This window comes from Osmerus mordax, chromosome 15 (assembly GCF_038355195.1).
Source record: "Osmerus mordax isolate fOsmMor3 chromosome 15, fOsmMor3.pri, whole genome shotgun sequence".
Lineage (NCBI taxonomy): Eukaryota > Metazoa > Chordata > Actinopteri > Osmeriformes > Osmeridae > Osmerus > Osmerus mordax.
This window is the reverse complement of record NC_090064.1, coordinates 16,439,435-16,460,408: the sequence shown is the minus strand read 5'-3', so window position 1 is coordinate 16,460,408 and position 20,974 is coordinate 16,439,435. Positions and strand designations below refer to the sequence as shown.

Below are 20,974 nucleotides of genomic sequence, written 5' to 3'. Positions count from 1 at the left end.
CTCTTACTGATCTTAGTCCAACGAAGCTATTCCAACAGAGTTTTGACTTCTAAACAAAGTTTAGAATATCCACTTCAGCCATGGAGCTATTTGTTTCTGCGTAATTGCGTGCTGACCCATTTTACAATTCACTCATTTAACAGACGCTTTTATCCAAAGCAGTATTCGGGGGGGATTTGAACCTGCAACCCTTTTGATCTGTATTCAAATGCTCCACCGCTCAAAGTCAAAGTGATTTATTTATCATATTTATTATATGTGCACCGTGTAACACAAGGTCATCCTGAACAATGATGTTCTTATAACATGGCAGGCAACAGCAATGTAGTATGAATGATAACAGAGCTGTACCCACCTTATGATGTTTTGTTATGATGTATTTTAATGAGTATGATGTATTATAGTCTATGATGTTAGGTGAGGGTCGTATTATGTAACGTCTTGTTCTGGTCTCACAGGAGGAGATGGACAGCAACCCCATGGTGTCGTCTCTGCTCAACAAGCTGGCCAATTACACCAACCTGACCCAGGGGGCGCAGGAGCACGAGGAGGCCGACGACGACGAGGGCCCTGCCAAGAAGAAGGCTGTCAAGGTAACCTAGCAACAGGGTGACATCGCCCCGTACTGGGGACGTGAGACAAAGTGTTTTATTTATCAAATGTGGACGTTGCATAACGGGGTGATTGACCAGAGCAAACATGGGTGAGCTTTGTGACTTCAGAAGGACAAACAGTGTGAGAAGGTCTGTTCTGTGAAACTAAGTAGAGGCAGTGAGTTGCAGCATCTCACTTCCTGAGATCTGGAAGCACCCTGGGAGACTGATGCATGATGGGAAACAATCTCTCTGCTGACAGAATGTTCCCAGTACAGTCAGATGGGGTGTGTCCACTTAGGGTTTATTTAGAAACGTCTGCTTTAGAATGAGTCAGTCTTAAAAACAGAAGGGGGAATGTATCAGTTAACTTTGCTAAAGAACAGGGCCACTGCCAGAGGGAAGTGCGTCTTGGTTCATCTGTCTGTGTTACTGTCCAGGGGAGGAAACAGAAGAACAGCCTCAGGAGACGCTGAATGGATACTGAGTTGTTTCGAATGCATTTGCTCCCTCCCTTTTTAAAATGTCCTCTTTCTCTCCCTTCTCTCTCCCTCCTGCCCTCTCCCTCTCCTCCCCTCTTCCCCGCTTCCTCTCCCTCCCTTCTCTCCTCTCCCCTCCGCCCCCCCCCCCGTCACCCACCCCCCCTCCCCCGCCCCCCCCCGTCACCCACCCCTCCCCTCCGCCCCCCCGTCACCCCACCCCCTCCCCTCCGCCCCCCCCCGTCACCCACCCCCTCCCCTCCGCCCCCCCCCGTCACCCACCCCCTCCCCTCCGCCCCCCCCCGTCACCACCCCCTCCCCTCCGCCCCCCCCCCCCGTCACCCACCGCCTCCCCCTCCCCCCCCCCCCCCGTCTCCCTCCTCCCCTCCCCCCCCCCCGTCTCCCTCCTCCCCTCCCCCCCCCCCGTCACCCACCCCCCCCCCCTCCGCCCCCCCCCCGTCACCACACCCCCTCCCCTCCCCCCCCCCCCGTCTCCCACCCCCTCCCCTCCCCCCCCCCCGTCACCCACCCCCTCCCCTCCCCCCCCCCCCGTCTCCCTCCCCCTCCTCTCCAGTCCCCCCAGATGGGCACCTTCATGGGGGTGTACCTGCCCTGCCTGCAGAACATCCTGGGGGTCATCCTCTTCCTGCGCCTCACCTGGATTGTCGGCACGGCCGGCATCATGGGGTCTCTGGCCATCGTGTTCATGTGCTGCTCCTGTGTGAGTACACCACCAGCCCCTCTACAGCCCTCCTGATGGCTGGACACACAACATCAGCCCCTCTACAGCCCTCCTGATGGCTGGACACACAACAGCAGCCCCTCTACATATTTAGTCTCTCTCATCCCGACCTCATGGGGATGAGGAACAGAGAGGGAGGGAGAGACAGAGAGGGAGGGAGAGACAGAGAGGGAGGGAGAGAAAGGGAGGGAGGGAGAGACAGAGAGGGAGGGAGAGACAGAGAGGGAGGAGAGAAAGGGGAGGGAGGGAGAGACAGAGAGGGAGGGAGAGACAGAGAGGGAGGAGAGAAAGGGAGGGAGGGAGAGAGAGAGGGAGGGAGAGACAGGCAGGGAGAGACACAGAGGGGAGGGAGAGAGACAGAGGGAGAGGGAGGGAAACAGAGAGGGAGAGAAACAGAGAGGGAGAGAGGGGAGAGAGAGGGAGGAGAGACACAGAGGGAGGGAGAGACGGAGAGGGAGAGAGCTAGTCAGTCATAGGCTGTCTGGGTCTGATCTATATTTAGCTGGATGGACCACAGCTCACACTTCTGGAAGCACCTGGCAGCCTGCAGTCTAATCCCTCCCTCTCTTCCTCTATCTCTCCCTCTATCTCTCCCTCTCTTCCTCTATCTCTCCATCCTCTCCAAACAAAGTTTAAAACGCAGTGGAAGTGGATGGCGAGCACACAGAGACTGTACTGCTGTGAGGAGCGGGACTCCTGGCTGCTCGCTGACAGATCAGAGCTGTACTGCTGTAATGTGAGCTGTACTGCTGTACTTGGTACTGTGAGCTGTACTGCTCTGGCTCGGAGCACCTGGCAGGAAAACAGCTGGGGAAATGTGTTGACATGGCCTTGCAAGTTCATAGCGGGCCGTAAAGGAGATTGGCCGGGCAGTCAGGCATGGTGACCATACTGTTGGCTTCTCGTCTCCTACATCAGGGTTTAAATATCAGTCATCATGGAGAGGTAGAAACAACAGCCAAGCCAGAAATATAGCAAATAGCTCCAGGACATGTTCAGACGCATCGTGTTCTGTCTGGTTCGTTAGCGAGAGTGGTGGTGCTGAATGTGTCCTCAGTATCACCCATAAACACCAGGAACCTGACCTACGCAGGATAACATGTCTACTGCAGCTTAGTGCTTCAGCCGTGAGAGGGTTTTCATGCTAATTGGCTTTGCTCCAGATCTTCTGTTCTTGGTATGAAAGGTGGCAGAAAGCTGAGGACAGGGAGTAGGAAGCTGGAGACAGGAAGCACGAATCATTGGACAGGAAGCTGAGGACTTGAGACAGGAAGCATAAGACTGAATGCAGGAAGCAAGGGACAAAAAGTAGGAAGTAGGGAACAGGAGGCAGGAAGCAGAGGACAGGAAGCAGGGGACAAAGATTTATTTTGTCATGCTTTTCTGTTGGCCCAAGGACACACTCTCTCTCCTCTCGCTCTCCTCTCTCTCTCCTCTCTCCAGACGTATTAGGTAACAGGGCCAGATGCAAATATATCCTTGAAAACGGGATAAACGCTGGGCGATACAGTCAGGGATCCTACTGTACAGCAGCCCGTATCCATTACAGAGCCAGTGCGCTTGTGTTCCCCAAGATTCATAATCCTCCTAAGAGCCTGTTAAAGGTTCAAGCCAGGATTAACTCCCTGTGATTTGTTTTTTATGAATTCCATGTATTTTTGGTTCAGGAACCCTGTGGTACGGTAGTGTGAGTGGTTCGGTAACCCTGACCCCTCCTCTCCCTTTAGACCATGCTGACGGCCATCTCCATGAGTGCCATCGCTACCAACGGAGTAGTGCCAGGTAGGACTCACCTGTGTAAGCCAGGTGCGGCTGCACCTGGCTGCGGCTGCACCTGGCTTACACACTGTAATAAAGCATGTTTAATGTTGGGTAATGTTGGGTAATGGGGAGTCAGGTGGCTGAGTGGTTAGAGAATCGGGCTAGTAATCAGAAGGTCGCTGGTTCGATTCCGGCCGTGCTTAATGACGTTGTGTCCTTGGGCAAGGCACTTCACCCTACTTGCCTCGGGGGAATGTCCCTGTACTTACTGTAAGTCGCTCTGGATAAGAGCGTCTGCTAAATGACTAAATGTAAATGTAATGGCATGTAATGTAGAGATGCTAGAAGGAGGTGGGTGGTGTCGGTGACGGGCTGTAGGGTAATGTAGATATCTCTGTTGGGTGGTGTCGGTGACGGGCTGTAGGGTTAATGTAGATATCTCTGTTGGGTGGTGTTGGGTAGATATCTCTGTTGGGTGGTGTCGGGTGACGGACGGTGTCCTCTTCTTCTTCGTCTCCAGCGGGAGGCTCCTACTACATGATCTCCAGGTCTCTGGGTCCAGAGTTCGGAGGGGCGGGTGGGGCTGTGCTTCTTCCTGGGCACCACCTTCGCTGGCTCCATGTACATCCTGGGAACCATCGAGATTCTCCTGGTGGGCTGTCTACTCTACTTTCGTCACGATCAGTGTGTGTTTGTGTGTGTGCTTTGAGTTGAGTGTGCCTTGCTCTCCTCTCCCTCTCCTCCCTCCTTCCCCCCTCCTCCCCCAGACCTACATAGTGCCCAAGGCCGCCATCTTCGTGGCGGAGAAGAAGGAGGACGAGGTGGAAGCGCTGCTCAACAACATGCGTGTGTACGGAACGTGCTGCCTGGCTCTCATGTCGCTGGTGGTCTTCGTCGGGGTCAAGTACGTCAACAAGCTGGCCCTCGTCTTCCTGGCCTGCGTCATCCTCTCCATCTTCGCCATCTACGCCGGCGTCATCAAGACCGCCATCGAGCCGCCCGACCTACCGTGAGTGTGTGTGTCTCTGTGTGTCTTAATGTGTGGGTGTGTGTGTGTGACTCCTTGTCAGAGACAACAACTAATGTGACTGACCACCATAGTACTGTAACCCACTGTGCACTACTGACCGCTGATTCTCTGAACTTTGAATGTGTCTACTAAGTTTGTCCTGTCACCCTCCCCCTCTCCCCCCCCCCTCTACCCTCCCCCCTCTACCCCCCTCTACCTCCCTCTCCTCCCACTCTACCTCCCCTCTCCTCCCACTCTACCTCCCTCTCCTTCCCCCTCCTCTCCCCTCCTCTCCCTTTCCCTCCCTCTCTTCTACCTCCCTCTCCTCTTCCTCTCCTCCCCTCTCAGGGTCTGTCTGTTGGGGAACCCGCACGCTCCAGAACCACAACTTTGACAAGTGTTTGAAGACAGAGGAGATTGACAACATGACCGTGACCACCAAGCTGTGGGCGCTGTTCTGCGACAGCGCCGACCTGAACGCCACCTGCAACGAGTACTTCCTCTTCAACAACGTCACCGAGATCCAGGGCATCCCAGGCCTTGCCAGCGGGGTGATCCAAGGTGAGGCCGGAGGCCTGGTCCTGGTTAGCTACGTAGCTAGCAGCTAGCTCTAGACCTGGTCCTGGTTAGCTACGTAGCTAGCAGCTAGCTCTAGGCCTGGTCCTGGTTAGCTACGTAGCTAGCAGCTAGCTCTAGACCTGGTCCTGGTTAGCTACGTAGCTAGCAGCTAGCTCTAGACCTGGTCCTGGTTAGCTACGTAGCTAGCAGCTAGCTCTAGACCTGGTCCTGGTTAGCTACGTAGCTAGCAGCTAGCTCTAGACCTGGTCCTGGTTAGCTACGTAGCTAGCAGCTAGCTCTAGACCTGGTCCTGGTTAGCTACGTAGCTAGCAGCTAGCTCTAGACCTGTTCCTGGTTAGCTACGTAGCTAGCAGCTAGCTCTAGACCTGGTCCTGGTTAGCTACGTAGCTAGCAGCTAGCTCTAGACCTGGTCCTGGTTAGCTACGTAGCTAGTAACTAGCTCTAGACCTGGTCCTGGTTAGCTACGTAGCTAGTAGCTAGCTCTGGAACAAGTCCTGTTAAGCTCATGTTTGTCCCCACCAATGTTCCCACTAAACCTGGGCCCTTCACAGCCGTCCAGCTGTAGGAGTCTGAAGATCTGAACCGAAGCGCTTCGTTTCTCATCAGACGCCTCGTAACCACCCTGCTTTGTTTTGTGTTCCACATGAGCGAGGCTCTCACTCGGCTCTCGCTCGGCTCTCCAGCCTCTCCAGAGAGGAAAGCCCACAGCAGGAAGGTTTACAGAAACCTGATTAGATCTGAAACGTCTCGTGACCATAACGAGTCCTGAGCAGTGGAGGGTGTGGCTCGAGCCCCTGGCGTCCTGTGTGTTCCTCCCAGAGTTACCGGTCCAGCCATGGGAACCTGCTGAGTTACATGCATCAGTCATCCATCTCTTCCCCTCTTTCCCTTTCGCTCTCTTCCTCTCTCTTTCCCTGCGTCTGCACGCCTCCCCCCCTCTCTCCCTCCTCTCTCCTTTCCCCACCCATCTCTTTCTCTCTCCCCCTACCCCCCCTCTCTCCCTCCTCTCTCCTTTCCCCACCCATCTCTTTCTCTCTCCCCCTACCCCCCCTCTCTCCCTCCTCTCTCCTTTCCCCACCCATCTCTTTCTCTCTCCCCCTACCCCCCCCTCTCTCCCTCCTCTCTCCTTTCCCCACCCATCTCTTTCTCTCTCCCCCTACCCCCCCTCTCTCCCTCCTCTCTCCTTTCCCCACCCATCTCTTTCTCTCTCCCCCTACCCCCCCTCTCTCCCTCCTCTCTCCTTTCCCCACCCATCTCTTTCTCTCTCCCCCTACCCCCCCTCTCTCCCTCCTCTCTCCTTTCCCCACCCATCTCTTTCTCTCTCCCCCTACCCCCCCTCTCTCCCTCCTCTCTCCTTTCCCCACCCATCTCTTTCTCTCTCCCCCTACCCCCCCCTCTCTCCCTCCTCTCTCCTTTCCCCACCCATCTCTTTCTCTCTCCCCCTACCCCCCCTCTCTCCCTCCTCTCTCCTTTCCCCACCCATCTCTTTCTCTCTCCCCCTACCCCCCCTCTCTCCCTCCTCTCTCCTTTCCCCACCCATCTCTTTCTCTCTCCCCCTACCCCCCCTCTCTCCCTCCTCTCTCCTTTCCCCACCCATCTCTTTCTCTCTCCCCCTACCCCCCCTCTCAGACAACATGTGGGGGGACTATGGCCCCCTAGGGATGCTGGTGGAGCACAAGCGTCTGGACTCTGTCCCAGCAGCAGACTCCTCCCAGGACATGTACCTGCCTTACGTGGCCAACGACATCACCACCTTTTTCACCCTGCTGGTGGGGATCTACTTCCCCTCCGTCACAGGTCAGCTTCCTGCGCACACCTCCTCACTTCCTGCGCACACCTCCTCACTTCCTGCATGCACACACACCTCCTCACTTCCTGCATCTACATTTTTACTTCCTGTGCCCACGTCTTCACATTCTCTGTGACCCCTGACCTCTGACCCCTGGTTCTGTCCCCTCAGGTATCATGGCCGGGTCCAACCGATCAGGTGACCTCAGAGACGCTCAGAAGTCCATCCCCATAGGAACCATCCTCGCCATAGCAACCACCTCCTTTATCTGTATCCTTGGTTACAGCTGTGCTCAACGCATGTATAATATATAATGACTGTTTGAGGTTTGACCCTGGTTGTCGTGGAGATGCTCCTTGACCCCGTCCAGATGTGACCTGTGTGGTGTTGTTCGGAGCGTGCATCGAGGGGGTGGTGCTCAGAGACAAGTAAGGGCTTCCTGAGACACACACACACATACAGTACACACACACACACCCAGATACACACACACAGGTACACACAAACAGAGACCACCGTAGGTTTCCATCACATATGCTGTACACTGTACATATGAAATATTTTCTAAGTAATTCAACAGATACTTTTCTGAGTCGTAGCGACAGTGCCTGTCTCAGTGTGGCCCAAGTAGGCAGGTGTGACGGGTTCATTCATGTCTTCTTCTCTACCCGTGTGTCCAGGTTTGGGGACTCGGTCAAAGGGTACCTTGTGATTGGCACGCTGTCCTGGCCCTCTCCCTGGGTGATTGTGATTGGCTCGTTCTTCTCCTGCTGTGGGGCGGGGCTTCAGAGCCTGACAGGCGCCCCCAGACTGCTGCAGGCCATCGCCAGGGACGGCATCGTTCCCTTCCTAAAGGTCAGAGGTCACACACGTATACACACATACACGTGTATATACACACACACTCTTACCCCCCGGTGTGTGTGTCTGGCAGGTGTTTGGTCATGGCAAGGCTAATGGAGAGCCCACCTGGGCGTTGCTGCTGACAGCAGCCATCTGTGAAATCGGCATCCTCATCGCTTCTCTGGATGCTGTCGCACCCATCCTGTCTATGTAAGCACACCTCCCCTGCTCCTCCTCTCACCTCTTCCTCCCCTGCTCCTCCTCTCACCTCCTCCTCCTCTCACCTCCTCCTCCCCTGCTCCTCCTCTTACATCCTCCTCCTCTCACCTGCTCCTCCCCTCCTCCTCCTCTCACCTGCTCCTCCCCTGCTCCTCCTCTCACCTCCTCCTCCCCTGCTCCTCCTCTTACATCCTCCTCCTCTCACCTGCTCCTCCCCTCCTCCTCCTCTCACCTGCTCCTCCCCTCCTCCTCCTCTCACCTGCTCCTCCTCTCACCTCCTCCTCCCCTGCTCCTCCTCTCACCTCCTCCTCCTCTCACATCCTCCTCCTCTCACATCCTCCTCCTCCCCTGCTCCTCCTCTCACCTCCTCCCCTGCTCCTCCTCTTACATCCTCCTCCCCTGCTCCTCCTCTCACCTCCTCCTCTCACCTCCTCCTCCCCTGCTCCTCCTCTTACATGCTCCTCCCCTGCTCCTCCTCTCACCTCCTCCTCCTCTCACCTCCTCCTCCCCTGCTCCTCCTCTCACCTCCTCCTCCCCTGCTCCTCCTCTCACATCCTCCTCCCCTCTCCTCACAGCAACCTCCTCCCTCCTGTCTATGAAAGCACCTCTATCTCTTACTGGCTTCTCTCCTTCCTCCCCTCTCTCTCCCCTCCAGGTTCTTCCTGATGTGCTACCTGTTTGTTAACCTGGCCTGTGCCGTCCAGACCCTGCTGCGCACCCCCAACTGGAGGCCCAGGTTCAAGTACTACCACTGGTGAGTGTCGCTAATGCTAACCCTAAAACTACCACTGGTGAGTGTCGCTAACGCTAACCCTAAAACTACCACTGGTGAGTGTCGCTAACGCTAACCCTAAAACTACCACTGGTGAGTGCCGCTAACGCTAACCCCAAAACTACCACTGGTGAGTGTCGCTAACGCTAACCCTAAAACTACCACTGGTGAGTGTCGCTAACGCTAACCCTAAAACTACCACTGGTGAGTGTCGCTAACGCTAACCCTAAAACTACCACTCTGTGTCTGTGGAGGGGATGCAGCTAGTGACATGTCCTCTGTGCCCTGCAGTGTTCTGGGTGGGGTTATGGTGTGGGGCTGGCAGCCTGCTACAGATAGCTGCTCTCAGCCTGGTCCTACCTGCTGCTAGCAACACACACTGTCACACACACTCTCACACACACACACAGAGGGAAGGTTACACACACACATGCAGACATGGACACACACACACAAGCTTACTGTCATACACACAAGATTACACTCATACACACACATGCATAATCGTACATACAAGCTTACACACACACACCAGCTAAATCCCATTACCTCTAAGGCCATGCAGTTAGACCTTTCAGCCTTGAAACAAATATACTTTCACCTGAAAATACTCTCACATGCACACACAGCTACACACACCTGTGCTGCATGTTTAGCATGTGATGCAGGGATCTGTGTAAATCAAGGAGGATTAGAGCTCACAGGTACACCAGATAAAACCACCTCCCAATGTTGTTGTTCTTTAAAACAGAGAGCGTGTCCACGCATCACAAAGCATAGATGTTGTAATGTTCTGGAGTGGAATCGTCTATCCCTCCTCATCTTCCTGTTTTAGTACCCAGGACGCCAGGGTGGTGTATGTATGTTGTAGTTCCAGAGTCATGCTGCCCCCTCCTGCTCTCCCAGGGCCCTTTCCTTCCTGGGGATGAGCCTGTGCCTGTCCCTGATGTTCATCTGCTCCTGGTACTACGCCTTGGTCGCCATGATGATCGCAGGCTGCATCTACAAATACATTGAATACCGAGGGTGAGATTCCCCTCTTCAACTGGAAATATCCCTCTTACATACAGGACATTAAGATTGGTGTGTTTATTATTGGTTGTCTGTTTTAGTTTGCTCTGTGCTTGTGTCTGTTGCTAGGGCGGAGAAAGAGTGGGGCGACGGTATCCGAGGGCTGTCGCTCAACGCTGCCCGCTACGCCCTCATCCGCCTGGAGGAGGCGCCACCACACACCAAGAACTGGAGGTGTGTGTTTCTGAGAGAGGGACAAGGGGGGAGCAAAGGTGTGTGTGTTTCTGAGAGAGGGCCAGGGGGGGGGCGAAGGTGTGTGTGTTTCTGAGAGAGGGACAGGGGGGAGAGAAGGTGTGTGTGTTTCTGAGAGAGGGACAGGGCGGAGAGAAGGGGAGAGAGGAGAGATGGGATAAGAGGGACATAAGAGGTGAGAGGGAGAAACAGAGAGAGGGAGAGAGGAACAGACAGAGGGAGAGACAGAGAGAGGGAGAGACAAAGCGGGAGGGAGACAATTTGATGAGTCTCTGAGCCCTCTCCTTAATCTCTCTGTGGACTCTGGTAACCCTCAGACAAGCTGCCCCTCACACTGTCTGTGTGAAAGTGTTTCATATTTATGACTGAGAGAATCAGGTCAGCTCCTGTCTCCCTCTGGGTGAACAGGGTATCAGCCAGGAGATAATCCACACCATCCACAACATATCGTGTGTGTGTGCTCCTGTGTGTCTGTGTGTGTGTGTGTGTGTGTGTATGTGTGTGTGTGTGTTTGTGTCCAGGCCACAGCTGTTGGTGCTGCTGAACGTAGACCCTGACATGGCGGTGAAGCACCCTCGCCTGCTGTCTTTCACCACCCAGCTGAAGGCCGGGAAGGGCCTCACCATCGTGGGCAGTGTGCAGGAAGGAACCTACATCAGCAAGGAGACCGAGGCCAAGAAGGCCGAGCAGGTAGGCCCACAGCGCCCTCTGGTGGACTGGAGACATAGTGACACAAAATAAGACCAATAATATTCAGCATAATAAGGATTTACTGACAGACTGGGATCATAGCATCACTAAATAATATGAATACAAATGTATCGGTTTCGCTCTTTTGTTAGAGCCTTTGACTAAAGATCTAAAGGTTTAAATCCCCTTTAAATAAGGGTCTGCTAAAGGAATATATAATTATTTTAAGAATATAAAAGCATAAAGGCTGTGAAGTCCAGCTTCACAGATGGTGTGATGTCATCCTCGTTCCAGAACATAAAGGCGTCCATGACGACGGAGCGTACCAAGGGCTTCTGCCACGTGGTGGTGTCGTCCAACCTGAGAGATGGTTTCTCCCACCTCATCCAGTCGGCCGGCCTGGGGGGGATGAAACACAACACGGTGCTGATGGCCTGGCCCGGCACCTGGAAGCAGGCCAGCGACCCCGTCTCCTGGAAGAACTTCATAGGTCAGCCTCACCTCCAGCCTCGCTCCACCATGTTAGGGTTGATCGACCATCATATCGTCATTATATTCACTGACGATTGTATATTAACATGAAATGAATTGTAGTTCTGGTCACTTTATCGACCCCGAATGGATGTTTTCTTCTACCCAAAAACTTTTTTACTTTTGGAACCTTTTTTAGAAAATATTTTTTCAAGCTTTTTTTAAAAACTTCACATGACTTTTTGTTTTTACTTCACATGAGTTTGTAGTTATTTCCAAACTTTTTTGGGGAAGTGAAAACTTTTGAAAGACCATAAAAAAAAAAGAAGAATATATCTTAGCCTGCGTGTGCACACCCAAGAGTTATCTTAACACTGTATCACTCACACACCCACACACTCACACACACTCGCGTACACACACACACACACGTATGATGCAGTGTAATGTAAAGCGTGCCGTCCTCCCGCAGAGACGGTGCGGGAGACCACAGCGGCCCACCAGGCTCTGCTGGTGGCCAAGAACGTGGACAGCTTCCCCAGCAGCCTGGAGCGTCTGGGGGAGGGCACCATCGACGTCTGGTGGGTGGTGCATGACGGAGGCCTGCTCATGCTGCTGCCCTTCCTGCTGCGTCAGCACAAGGTGGGACACACACACAGTCACACACACAAAACACACACACACGCTGTCACACACATACAAACACACTCTCCCAGACACACACATTCTCTCATAATTTCTCAATCCCTCCCTCCTGTCACCCTCCCTCCCTCTGCCTCCCTCCTGTCACCCTCCCTCCCTCTGCCTCCCTCCTGTAACCCTCCCTCCCTCCTGTCACCCTCCCTCCCTCTGCCTCCCTCCTGTCACCCTCTCTCTCCCTCCCTCCTGTCTCCCTCCCTCCTGTCTCCCCCTCCCTCCCTCCCTCACTCCTCCCTCCCTCCCTCCTGTCTCTCCCTCCCTCCTGTCTCCCTCCCTCTTGTCTCTCCCTCCCTCCTGTCTCCCTCCCTCTTGTCTCTCCCTCCCTCCTGTCTCCCTCCCCCTCCCTCCCTCCCTCCCCTCCTCTCCCCAGGTGTGGAGGAAGTGTAAGATGCGTATCTTCACCGTGGCCCAGATGGACGACAACAGTATCCAGATGAAGAAGGACCTGCAGATGTTCCTGTACCACCTGCGCCTGGACGCCGAGGTGGAGGTGGTGGAGATGGTGCGTACCTGCTCACCTGACTGCTCACCTGACCGCTCACCTGCCTGCTACCTCAGATGTTAAGTGTGTGTGTGTGTGTTCCCAGCACGACAGTGACATCTCAGCCTTCACCTATGAGAAGACCCTGGTGATGGAGCAGCGCTCCCAGATGCTGAAGCAGATGCAGCTGTCCAGGACGGAGCGCGAGAGAGAGGTACCAGCGCCCCCTGCCTGGGACCCCAGGCACTGCACCCCACACTACACCCACAAAACCCAAAACTGTCTTTTTTTACTTTTTCTTACTGCCAGATGTCAGAACGCCTTCAGCTGTTTCCAGCCATCCAGTGTGTCTGTTTATTCACCAGTTGTACAAAAGAGTAATTGCATGAATAACAGTAACAAGGTGTGAATTGGAAATGGAACGTGTGATTAGCGGTTGTGGAAAGTGCGCAGACATGGATAAGGTGTCCCCTGTATGGACCGAGTCCTACACCTGCCCTGGGGTGACCTCTGCTCTGTATGACCTCTGACCTCTGGCCTTCTTCCTGTTCGGCTGCTCACGCTGCTTTGGGTCTGTCGCCGGCCACGCCCCCTCAGATTCAGAGTATCACTGATGAGTCCCGTAGCTCCATCAGGAGGAAGAACCAGAGTGGAGTTCAGGTGTCGGGGCCCAGTGGAGAGGCCTCCTCCCAGGCCGAACCTCCCCAGGAGGATGAGGTAGACCCTGCCTCCAGACCCCCGGACCCTCCAGACCCCCTGGACTGCAGCCCTCCCTCCCACACTCCCTCCTGCCCCTCCTGCTGTGAAGATGGTCTCCCCCCCCCCCCCCGGTTCATGGATGTTTCACCTGCATGGTTAACTCCCCCTCCCCTTGGTTCACCTGCATGGTTAACTCCCCCTCCCCTTGGTTCACCTGCATGGTTAACTCCCCCTCCCCTTGGTTCACCTGCATGGTTAACTCCCCCTCCCTCCCTTTGGTTCACCTCCATCATACCCACCTGGTGTCCTCACCTCCAGATGTTGTTGCCCCCCCCCCACCCCTCCCCCCGCCTCCTCATCGCGTCTGGCGGCCGTCCACCCAGACTCTGGCAGTTGGTGTTGTGATGCATGTCCTGTTGTTGTTTGACAGATAGTAACCAGGAACGCTGTATGTAGTCATTAACTTGTTTGTGTTTGTTTACAAGTGTTGATGTTGGCTTCAAGTTTAGCATGAGCTGTGGTTCCCCTGGTAGCCCAAACTCTCCATCTCCAATCTCCGTTCTCTGTCTCGCTCCTCTCACCATCTCTCCTCTTGTCCTCCTCCCTCTCTCCTCCTCCCTCTCTCCTCCTCCCTCTCTCTCCTCCCTCTCTCCTCCTCCTCCCTAGGCTCAGCTGATCCACGACAGGAACACAGCATCTCACGCGGCGTTGAACGACAAGGCAGACGCAGCCCCACACGTCCAGATGACCTGGACCAAGGAGAAGTTCTTCACTGAGCGCAACCGCAACCGAGAGCCCAACATGGGAGTTAGAGACCTGTTCAACATGAAGCCGTGAGTAGAGCTGAGTCAGATCTCACACCACCACTCTGATCTCTCTCCTCATCTCCCTCTCATCTTTTACAGTCTCTATCCTCATCTCTCTCTAAGAATATATAATGTATTCATGTATTCATGTATTCATTTAGCTTTTATAAAGAGCGACATGGGAGGGTGAGGCTGGGAGGGGGGGTTGTCGAATCTGCTACCTCTTGATCAGCAGTCAAATGCTCTAACCACTGAGCTCCACCCATCCTTGAACATCAGTAGATAACGAACTCCAGTAGATAAATCAGATTCCTGTCCTGTAACACCCAGGCTTGTCAGTGTGGGTCCCTGTAGAGCAGGGCTGTGTGTGTGTGTGTGTGTGTGTGTGTGTGTGTGTGTGTGTGTGTGTGTGTGTGTGTGTGTGTAGTTGCTAGGTAGGATACACACCCATAGCCTGGAGCACTGACACCTGCATCGTGTGTGTTCAGGCTACGTCTGCTGTCCTCAGCATGCGTGTGTGTGTGTGTGGACACACCCATCTGCCTGAGTCACAGTGCATGGCTCCGCCCCCTCAGATAGCACACACCTCCGTCTGGCATTGGGGCAAGTTGGGCGCCATCCGTCATGTCTTGGCGTGTGTGTTTAAATAGTGTGTGTGTGTGTTTGAATAGTGTGTGTGTGTGTGTGTTCAAGTAGAGTGACAAAAATGGGCGTCTAAAACCTAAATCTAACCTCCATGACAATGTGATTTCGAATGAAGCAAAGATGGATCATTTTGTATATTTTGTGCATCTCAATATCTGACTCCCTGTAGACGGTTATGAAGGGCGTCCATTTTAAAGGCAGAGACGGAGTGTTCTTCCCTGTGCTCTAAGATGGTCGCCGGTCTGGGCTTGGATCTCAGGGAGTCTTCTAGAAGCATCTAAGCCTGTTTCTGTTGTTTTGTTCCGTTTTCCTCCTTCTAGAGAATGGGAGAGTCTGTAAGTCATATTTATCTTTGCCATAGGCTGTCTGTGTATACGTCTGTCTGTGTGGGTGTGTGTGTACATCTGTGTGTGTTTGTACGTGTGTGTATATGTGCATAATTGTTGTCCTGGGCTGCGTTTCCCGAAAGCGTTGTAAGCCTAAATTGATTGTAGAATCCATCGTACAACGAATCTTAGTTTTACGGGCCGTTCCCAAAGACACCGTAGCTAAAGTGTCTCTTGAAGATTCTAATCCTTACAAGCATGTTTGGGAAACGCACGTAAGAAATATCAATGGTTTCGTTATTTTGCTCGATCGTTGCTACGATCCATCGTTATCGGGAAACGCAGCCCTGTTCCGTCTCCGTCTCATCTGTGCCCTCTTGGCTAGCTAGCTAGCCAGGAGTGTGTGTGTGTGTGTGTGTGTGTGTGTGTGTGTGTGTGTGTGTGTGTGTGTGTGTGTGTGTGTGTGTGTGTGTGTGTGTGTGTGTGTGTGTGTGTGTGTGTGTGTGTGTGTGTGTGTGTGTGTGTGTGTGTGTGTGTGTGTGTGTGTGTGTGTGTGTGTGTGTGTGTGTGTGTGTGTGTGTGTGTGTGTGTGTGTGTGTGTGTGTGTGTGTGTGTGAACCTTGATCTCATTCGCATGTGATGATGACATCATGTCCACCCCAGAGGTGAGCTTTCCAACCACGACCAGACACGGAGAGGAACAAGAACACATTCATTTGATCAGAGACTTTTGTCTAGAGCCGCACACAGCGGGGGATTTGAACCTGCAGCCTTTTCATCTGCAGTCAAATGCTCTAACCACTGTACAGGAACATGTACCCGGTGCTGTAAATATGATTGAACCTTTTCTCATGCCTTGTTTAAGTTGTACCAGTGGTTTCCTCTCCTCGGTCAGTCCTCAGTGAGTCAGTGCTGGTTGGAAGGCCCAGGGGGGTGTGGCCAGTGTGTTTGTAATGTGATGTTTTCATGTTGCTCTAGGCGCTCTGCTCTGCATGTTGTGCTGTCTGGTGTTGCTATGCATCCTAACCCATAGAGAGCTTTTTATATCACCATCATATACCCTTTGCATCTGCTAAGTCTGTAACTCTCTTGAACAGCAGCTGTCTGTCTCCTCAGCTGTGTGTGTTGAGGCTGGCCGCTAAGCTGCTGAAAATAACAAAGATATCTCTCCTCATTACGTTGCTAGCTACATGATTCAGCCTTCCACTGTACTAGAGTACTACTGTACTGGATCTAACCCAGGGCCTGGTCCTGATCCTAGACTCGGCCCTGTCCTGGGCCTGGCCCTGGGCCTATATTCGGTCCTGGTCCCAGACTCAGCCCTGGCCCTGGTGCTAGACTCGGCCCTGGTCCTGGTCCCAGACTCAGCCCTGGTCCTGGTCCCAGACTCAGCCCTGATCCTGGGCCTAGACTCGGTCCTGGTCCCAGACTCAGCCCTGGTCCCAGACTCAGCCCTGGTCCTGGCCCTAGTCCTAGACTCAGCCCTGGTCCTAGACTCGGCCCTGGCCCTGGCCCTGGTCCTGGCCTTGGGCCTAAACTCGGTCCTGGCCCTGGCCCTGGTCCTGGCCTTGGGCCTAAACTCGGTCCTGGCCCTGGTCCTGGTCCTAGACTCGGCCCTGGTCCTGGTCCTAGATTCGGCCCTGGTCCTGGTCCTAGACTCGGCCCTGGTCCTGGTCCCAGACTCAGCCCTGGTCCTGGGCCTAGACTCGGCCCTGGTCCTGGTCCTGGTCCTGGCCTTGGGCCTAAACTCGGTCCTGGCCCTGGTCCTGGTCCTAGACTCGGCCCTGGTCCTAGACTCGGCCCTGGCCCTGGCCCTGGTCCTGGCCTTGGGCCTAAACTCGGTCCTGGCCCTGGTCCTGGTCCTAGACTCGGCCCTGGTCCTGGTCCTAGATTCGGCCCTGGTCCTGGTCCTAGACTCGGCCCTGGCCCTGGTCCTAGACTCGGCCCTGGTCCTGGTCCTAGATTCGGCCCTGGTCCTGGTCCTGGTCCTAGACTCGGCCCTGGCCCTGGTCCTGGTCCTAGATTCGGCCCTGGTCCTGGTCCTGGTCCTAGACTCGGCCCTGGCCCTGGCCCTGACCCTGGCCCTGGTCCTGACCCTGTTCTATCCCAGTGGCGTCACTGTGAGCGTTCTGTTGTAGGAATCAGTCCAACGTGCGGCGGATGCACACGGCAGTGAAGCTGAACGAGGTGGTGGTGAACAAGTCCCAGGGCGCCCACCTGGTGCTGCTCAACATGCCCGGGCCGCCCCGTAACAGGGGCGGGGATGAGAACTGTATCCTTCACACTCACAACAAACACACACGGATTCATTCAATATCACACAGTAATCCTACAATAGAATGTTTGGATGGCGTGTGTGTGTGTGTGTGTATGTTCCTCCCCCCGGTCATGTGACCCTGGTGTGACCCTTGACCTGGGCGTGTCAGACATGGAGTTCCTGGAAGTGCTGTTAGAGGGCCTGAACAGGGTGCTGCTGGTAAGAGGAGGAGGTCAAGAGGTCATCACCATCTACTCTTAGAACGGCTCGCACGCCCCCAGCTCATCACCGTGGCAACACCGGGCATTTGTTTTGGGGGGGTGGAAGGGAGGGGGGGGGGGGGGGGGGTAATGAAACTTTAAAGGTTGTCCCGGTGACGGGACTTTCGACGGGGAGCCATTTGATTGGACAGAGGGCTTTCTGAGCCTCAGAAGGGAAGGACCAATCGGAGTGGGACGCTCTGTGGTGTTCTGAGAACGCGGGCCAATCAGGAACGGGCGGCTGGAAGACAGAGCATTCTGACACTTTAGCTTTTAATCGAAGCGTGTTGACGCTGCGTCATGTTGTCATTGTACGTTTTATTTTCTTATTTTTGTTCTTCCTCTCCATATATGTGTATTTTATCAGTAGAGAAAGCCAGTGTTTGAGGCCCTGGTCTGTTGTGACCCAACTGGAAACCTGCTGCCCCTGTCTGTGCTCTCACTGTGCACCGGGGCAGGGTGGAGCTGAACAAGCCCTCTCTGTTACAGGTTCATCTCCACCAGAGCAGCTGCTCTGGCTCTAGGATGGCTGTGGGGCAGCAAGATATGTCTATGGGTCTCCCCAAGTGAGAGAAGCAGGGTCAGTCAAGCCCAATTGGGTCACAATGGAGTCCAGTGAGGTCATAATGCAGTCATATGATATCATAATGTGGTCCAGTGTTAGCTGGGTGGTCTGGCGTCCTGAATTCTAAATTCTGCAGGACGGCTGTTTATGAGCCAGTGGTCAGATGGTTCAGCTGTGGACCAGGAGAGCTAGGCTTGGATATTTTGTTTGTCAAAAGGGATTTATTGTAAATGTTGCTTGTATGCTAAATGTTCTTGTGTGTTTCGTGGTTTATTTGTTGTGGTTGAGCACAGCACTTAAAGAAGCTAGAGTTTGTGTGTGTGTGTGTGTGAGAGAAACCGAGAGAGAGCGAGAGAGAGCGAGAGAGAGAGAGCGAGAGAGAGAGAGCGAGAGAGAGCGACTGAGACTGAGACTGTTGAGGTGAAGTTACGCTGGCTAGTTTGTTGACAGGTAGGCCAGGTATGGATGTGCAATAGATGCTGTCTGAACAGACTCCCTGCAGGTTGACAACCATGCGTGTTGTTGTGTCTGAGCCTGAAGTTAGCGTTGTTCCAAGCTGGCTGAGGATGCATCATAGTCTATCTATAGAACTCAACCCTCAAAAGCTGTGTAGTTTGTGGAGCGTTTTTTTCATTTAAAAACTATTCATCATTGGAAATAGTATGTAAAGGAACTAGGAAATAAATGTACGTTCTTTTTTTTCACAAATAAATCCAGTTTTCAGCGGCATATGTTACACTTTCAATGTGCTTTTTGAACCATTTTCAAAACCACCACTTTATAGAAATCGAGGAGAAATGGTGAGTCTGTTTTGTGTCGTCATGTCTGTTCTTCACCCCTGCTGGTCTCAGTCTTTGTTCTCCGCAAAGTTCAAATGGAAGAGGCGAAGGTGATGTTAGTTTAGGTTTTAGTTCCAGAAGCTTTGCACCTTGTTGAGACACAGACAACCATTCCTCTTCAACATTCAATACAAGCATGGCACATTCATCCTTCACATGCAGTATATAATCTCCACCCCACTCAAAACTTTATTTGGTGTTTGTGTTGGCTAGTTTTCCTGTCAATCAGATGTGATCGTTTTAGTGTGTTCAGGAAGAATTGTGCCAAACAGACTGAGGCTGTGGAGGTGTACATGACTCAGGTTACCTGGTCAGTCTGCACCAGGAGACCAGGTGCAGGACCTCACCTGGTCAGTCTGCACCAGGAGACCAGGTGCATGACTTCACCTGGTCAGTCTGCACCAGGAGACCAGGTGCAGGAAACTGCAGGAAGGTTAGGGAGCTAGGAAAGGATGCAAGGAAACATGGGAGGAAGCAGGCCCCTCCTCCCAGAATGCAACTCCACAGCTTCGGTCTGACCCTCTTCTTAGCTGTGCAGTACTTTGTAACCAGGATGTGTTGTGTTTCTATGTTTTACTGTGGAGGAAAACTGTTGTTTTAGAGAGTACACCTTTAGTTTTACTAGACTGATGTTGTTTCTGCATACTCCTGTGTAATGTTTAGCGTTTGGACTTTCATTGTGACATTCACCTACTACTTGATCCTCCTTTACTGTTTGTTGTGTAACTCTTGAGGTGTGGTCATGAGTGGTTGGAAGGTCTAGGTGGAGAATGGGTTATGCTATGTTACTGATGTTAAGTACATTGAGAAGAAGAAAAAAAGTCATTTTTAGCCGCCAAAGATAAAATCTTTGAGTCTGTGATTATATTTATTTTTAAGTAACGTTTCTTAGTTTTGAGAAATAAAGTTTTAAAAGTTCGAATTGTTTTTAACACATACCATTTTCAGTCTAAGCTCTGTTACTGAGCTGAACAGCAGATCGTATAGAAGGAAGGCCAACAGCCTCCAGAGGGTTTAGGAGGTGAGTGTGTTACTGATTCACCCCAGATCTGAGAGGGTTGGGAGAATGTAATCTACGTTATAACGGCTCGATGGATGGAGAGAGGTGGGGCTGGAGGGATGGATGGATGCAGTGAGGTAAAGGTGTTTCTGCATCTTCCTGTGCACTCTATAAATCTATAAAGCAATAAGATCTAACAAAACCAGAGGCTGTGTATGTATGTGTGTGTGTGTGTACCGTTTCTCCTGCTGTCCAGCTCAATGCTCACATCTCCCAGACTAGTAGGATGTTGTGGGCGCACGCGTAGTGGAGGGTAGCCCTTGAAACTATCTGTGCCTCTGGAGTAAGAAATAAAAGTATGCCGCCGCCTCAGCGTCTGTGTGTCATTAATGTTGTTTCTGTTTAACTGACGTTCCTTCAGTTAAACTCCACTAGCTGTCCTAGGAACTTCTTAGAACCCATACAGTATAACTGTGTGCGCCGGGCTGTGGTACCAATGTTGGCCAGTAGAGGTCGGTATACTATCACCGTTGAATACCTTCACCACTCACAGGTCCTTAGTGAGTGACAAAACGGGGATAGAATTTGGCCTACATTAGATACCCTCTCAATCTGCCGCCACAAACGACAGTTTATGGGCATGTTCACATGCTTTGTTTAAGCTGGACTGAATGTCGTAGTCCATGACAGGAAGTATCTTTCGCGGTCGAATGTTTAAGTAGGCTAACTATCTATGATACTTTAGTTTTGACAGTTATGTGTCAACAGGCTTTTACAGAATTGCTCAGACTCTCACTGTTGGACACTGATTCCCATGATTGTGTTTCACACTTTACCCCCTCGCATGCAGGCTACCTGTTCCATTAGACTTCATGTTGAGCACAAGTGGAAACACCCTGTGACAAAAGTTGCATCAAAATTCTGACATGAGGGAAGTGGCAAAGCCTGACTGATTCAGTTAGAGACGGATGTTTCTTAACGACAGAGACTGAGAAATTATACTTCTTGTGCTTTCTTCTCACATTTTTAACAGAGGGAGTTCAGACTTATCCCTCTCTCTCTCTCTACCTCTCTCTGTCTCTCTCTGACTGACTCCCTCTCTCTGTCTCTCTCTGACTGACTCCATGTCTCTCTCTCCCTCTCTCTCTCTGACTGATTCCCTGTTTTTCTCTCTCTCATACACACAT

At 52.9% G+C, this 20,974-nt stretch overlaps 2 protein-coding genes and 1 long non-coding RNA gene across 3 annotated transcripts; 2 read left to right on the top strand and 1 right to left on the bottom strand.

Moving 5' to 3' along the window:
* Nucleotides 1-461: 461 nt before the first annotated feature.
* On the top strand, nt 462-17,471 carry slc12a7b (solute carrier family 12 member 7b). The gene is given in 26 exon segments (XM_067251276.1): nt 462-593; nt 1,647-1,793; nt 3,542-3,596; nt 4,096-4,151; nt 4,153-4,227; nt 4,343-4,584; nt 4,933-4,951; nt 4,953-5,145; nt 6,793-6,960; nt 7,124-7,222; nt 7,323-7,380; nt 7,633-7,807; nt 7,887-8,005; nt 8,670-8,768; nt 9,693-9,812; nt 9,927-10,031; nt 10,571-10,739; nt 11,034-11,229; nt 11,683-11,852; nt 12,280-12,411; nt 12,497-12,604; nt 12,988-13,107; nt 13,756-13,922; nt 14,861-14,875; nt 17,005-17,138; nt 17,293-17,471. Coding segments are annotated over 26 exon segments (3,162 nt in total). The 5' UTR covers nt 462-464; the 3' UTR covers nt 17,385-17,471.
* Nucleotides 16,124-16,726, bottom strand: si:ch1073-340i21.3 (uncharacterized protein LOC570991 homolog; the record flags this gene model as incomplete). Its single annotated transcript, XM_067252160.1, has 2 exons — nt 16,124-16,512; nt 16,573-16,726. Coding segments are annotated over 2 exons (543 nt in total), but the record flags the coding sequence as incomplete, so codon positions are not given.
* A 5-nt stretch (nt 17,472-17,476) lies between the features above and the next one.
* Nucleotides 17,477-18,673, top strand: LOC136957389 (uncharacterized). The gene is made up of 2 exons (XR_010878303.1): nt 17,477-18,003; nt 18,135-18,673. It is a non-coding gene; the product is annotated as an uncharacterized lncRNA (long non-coding RNA).
* The last annotated feature ends 2,301 nt before the right edge of the window (nt 18,674-20,974 follow it).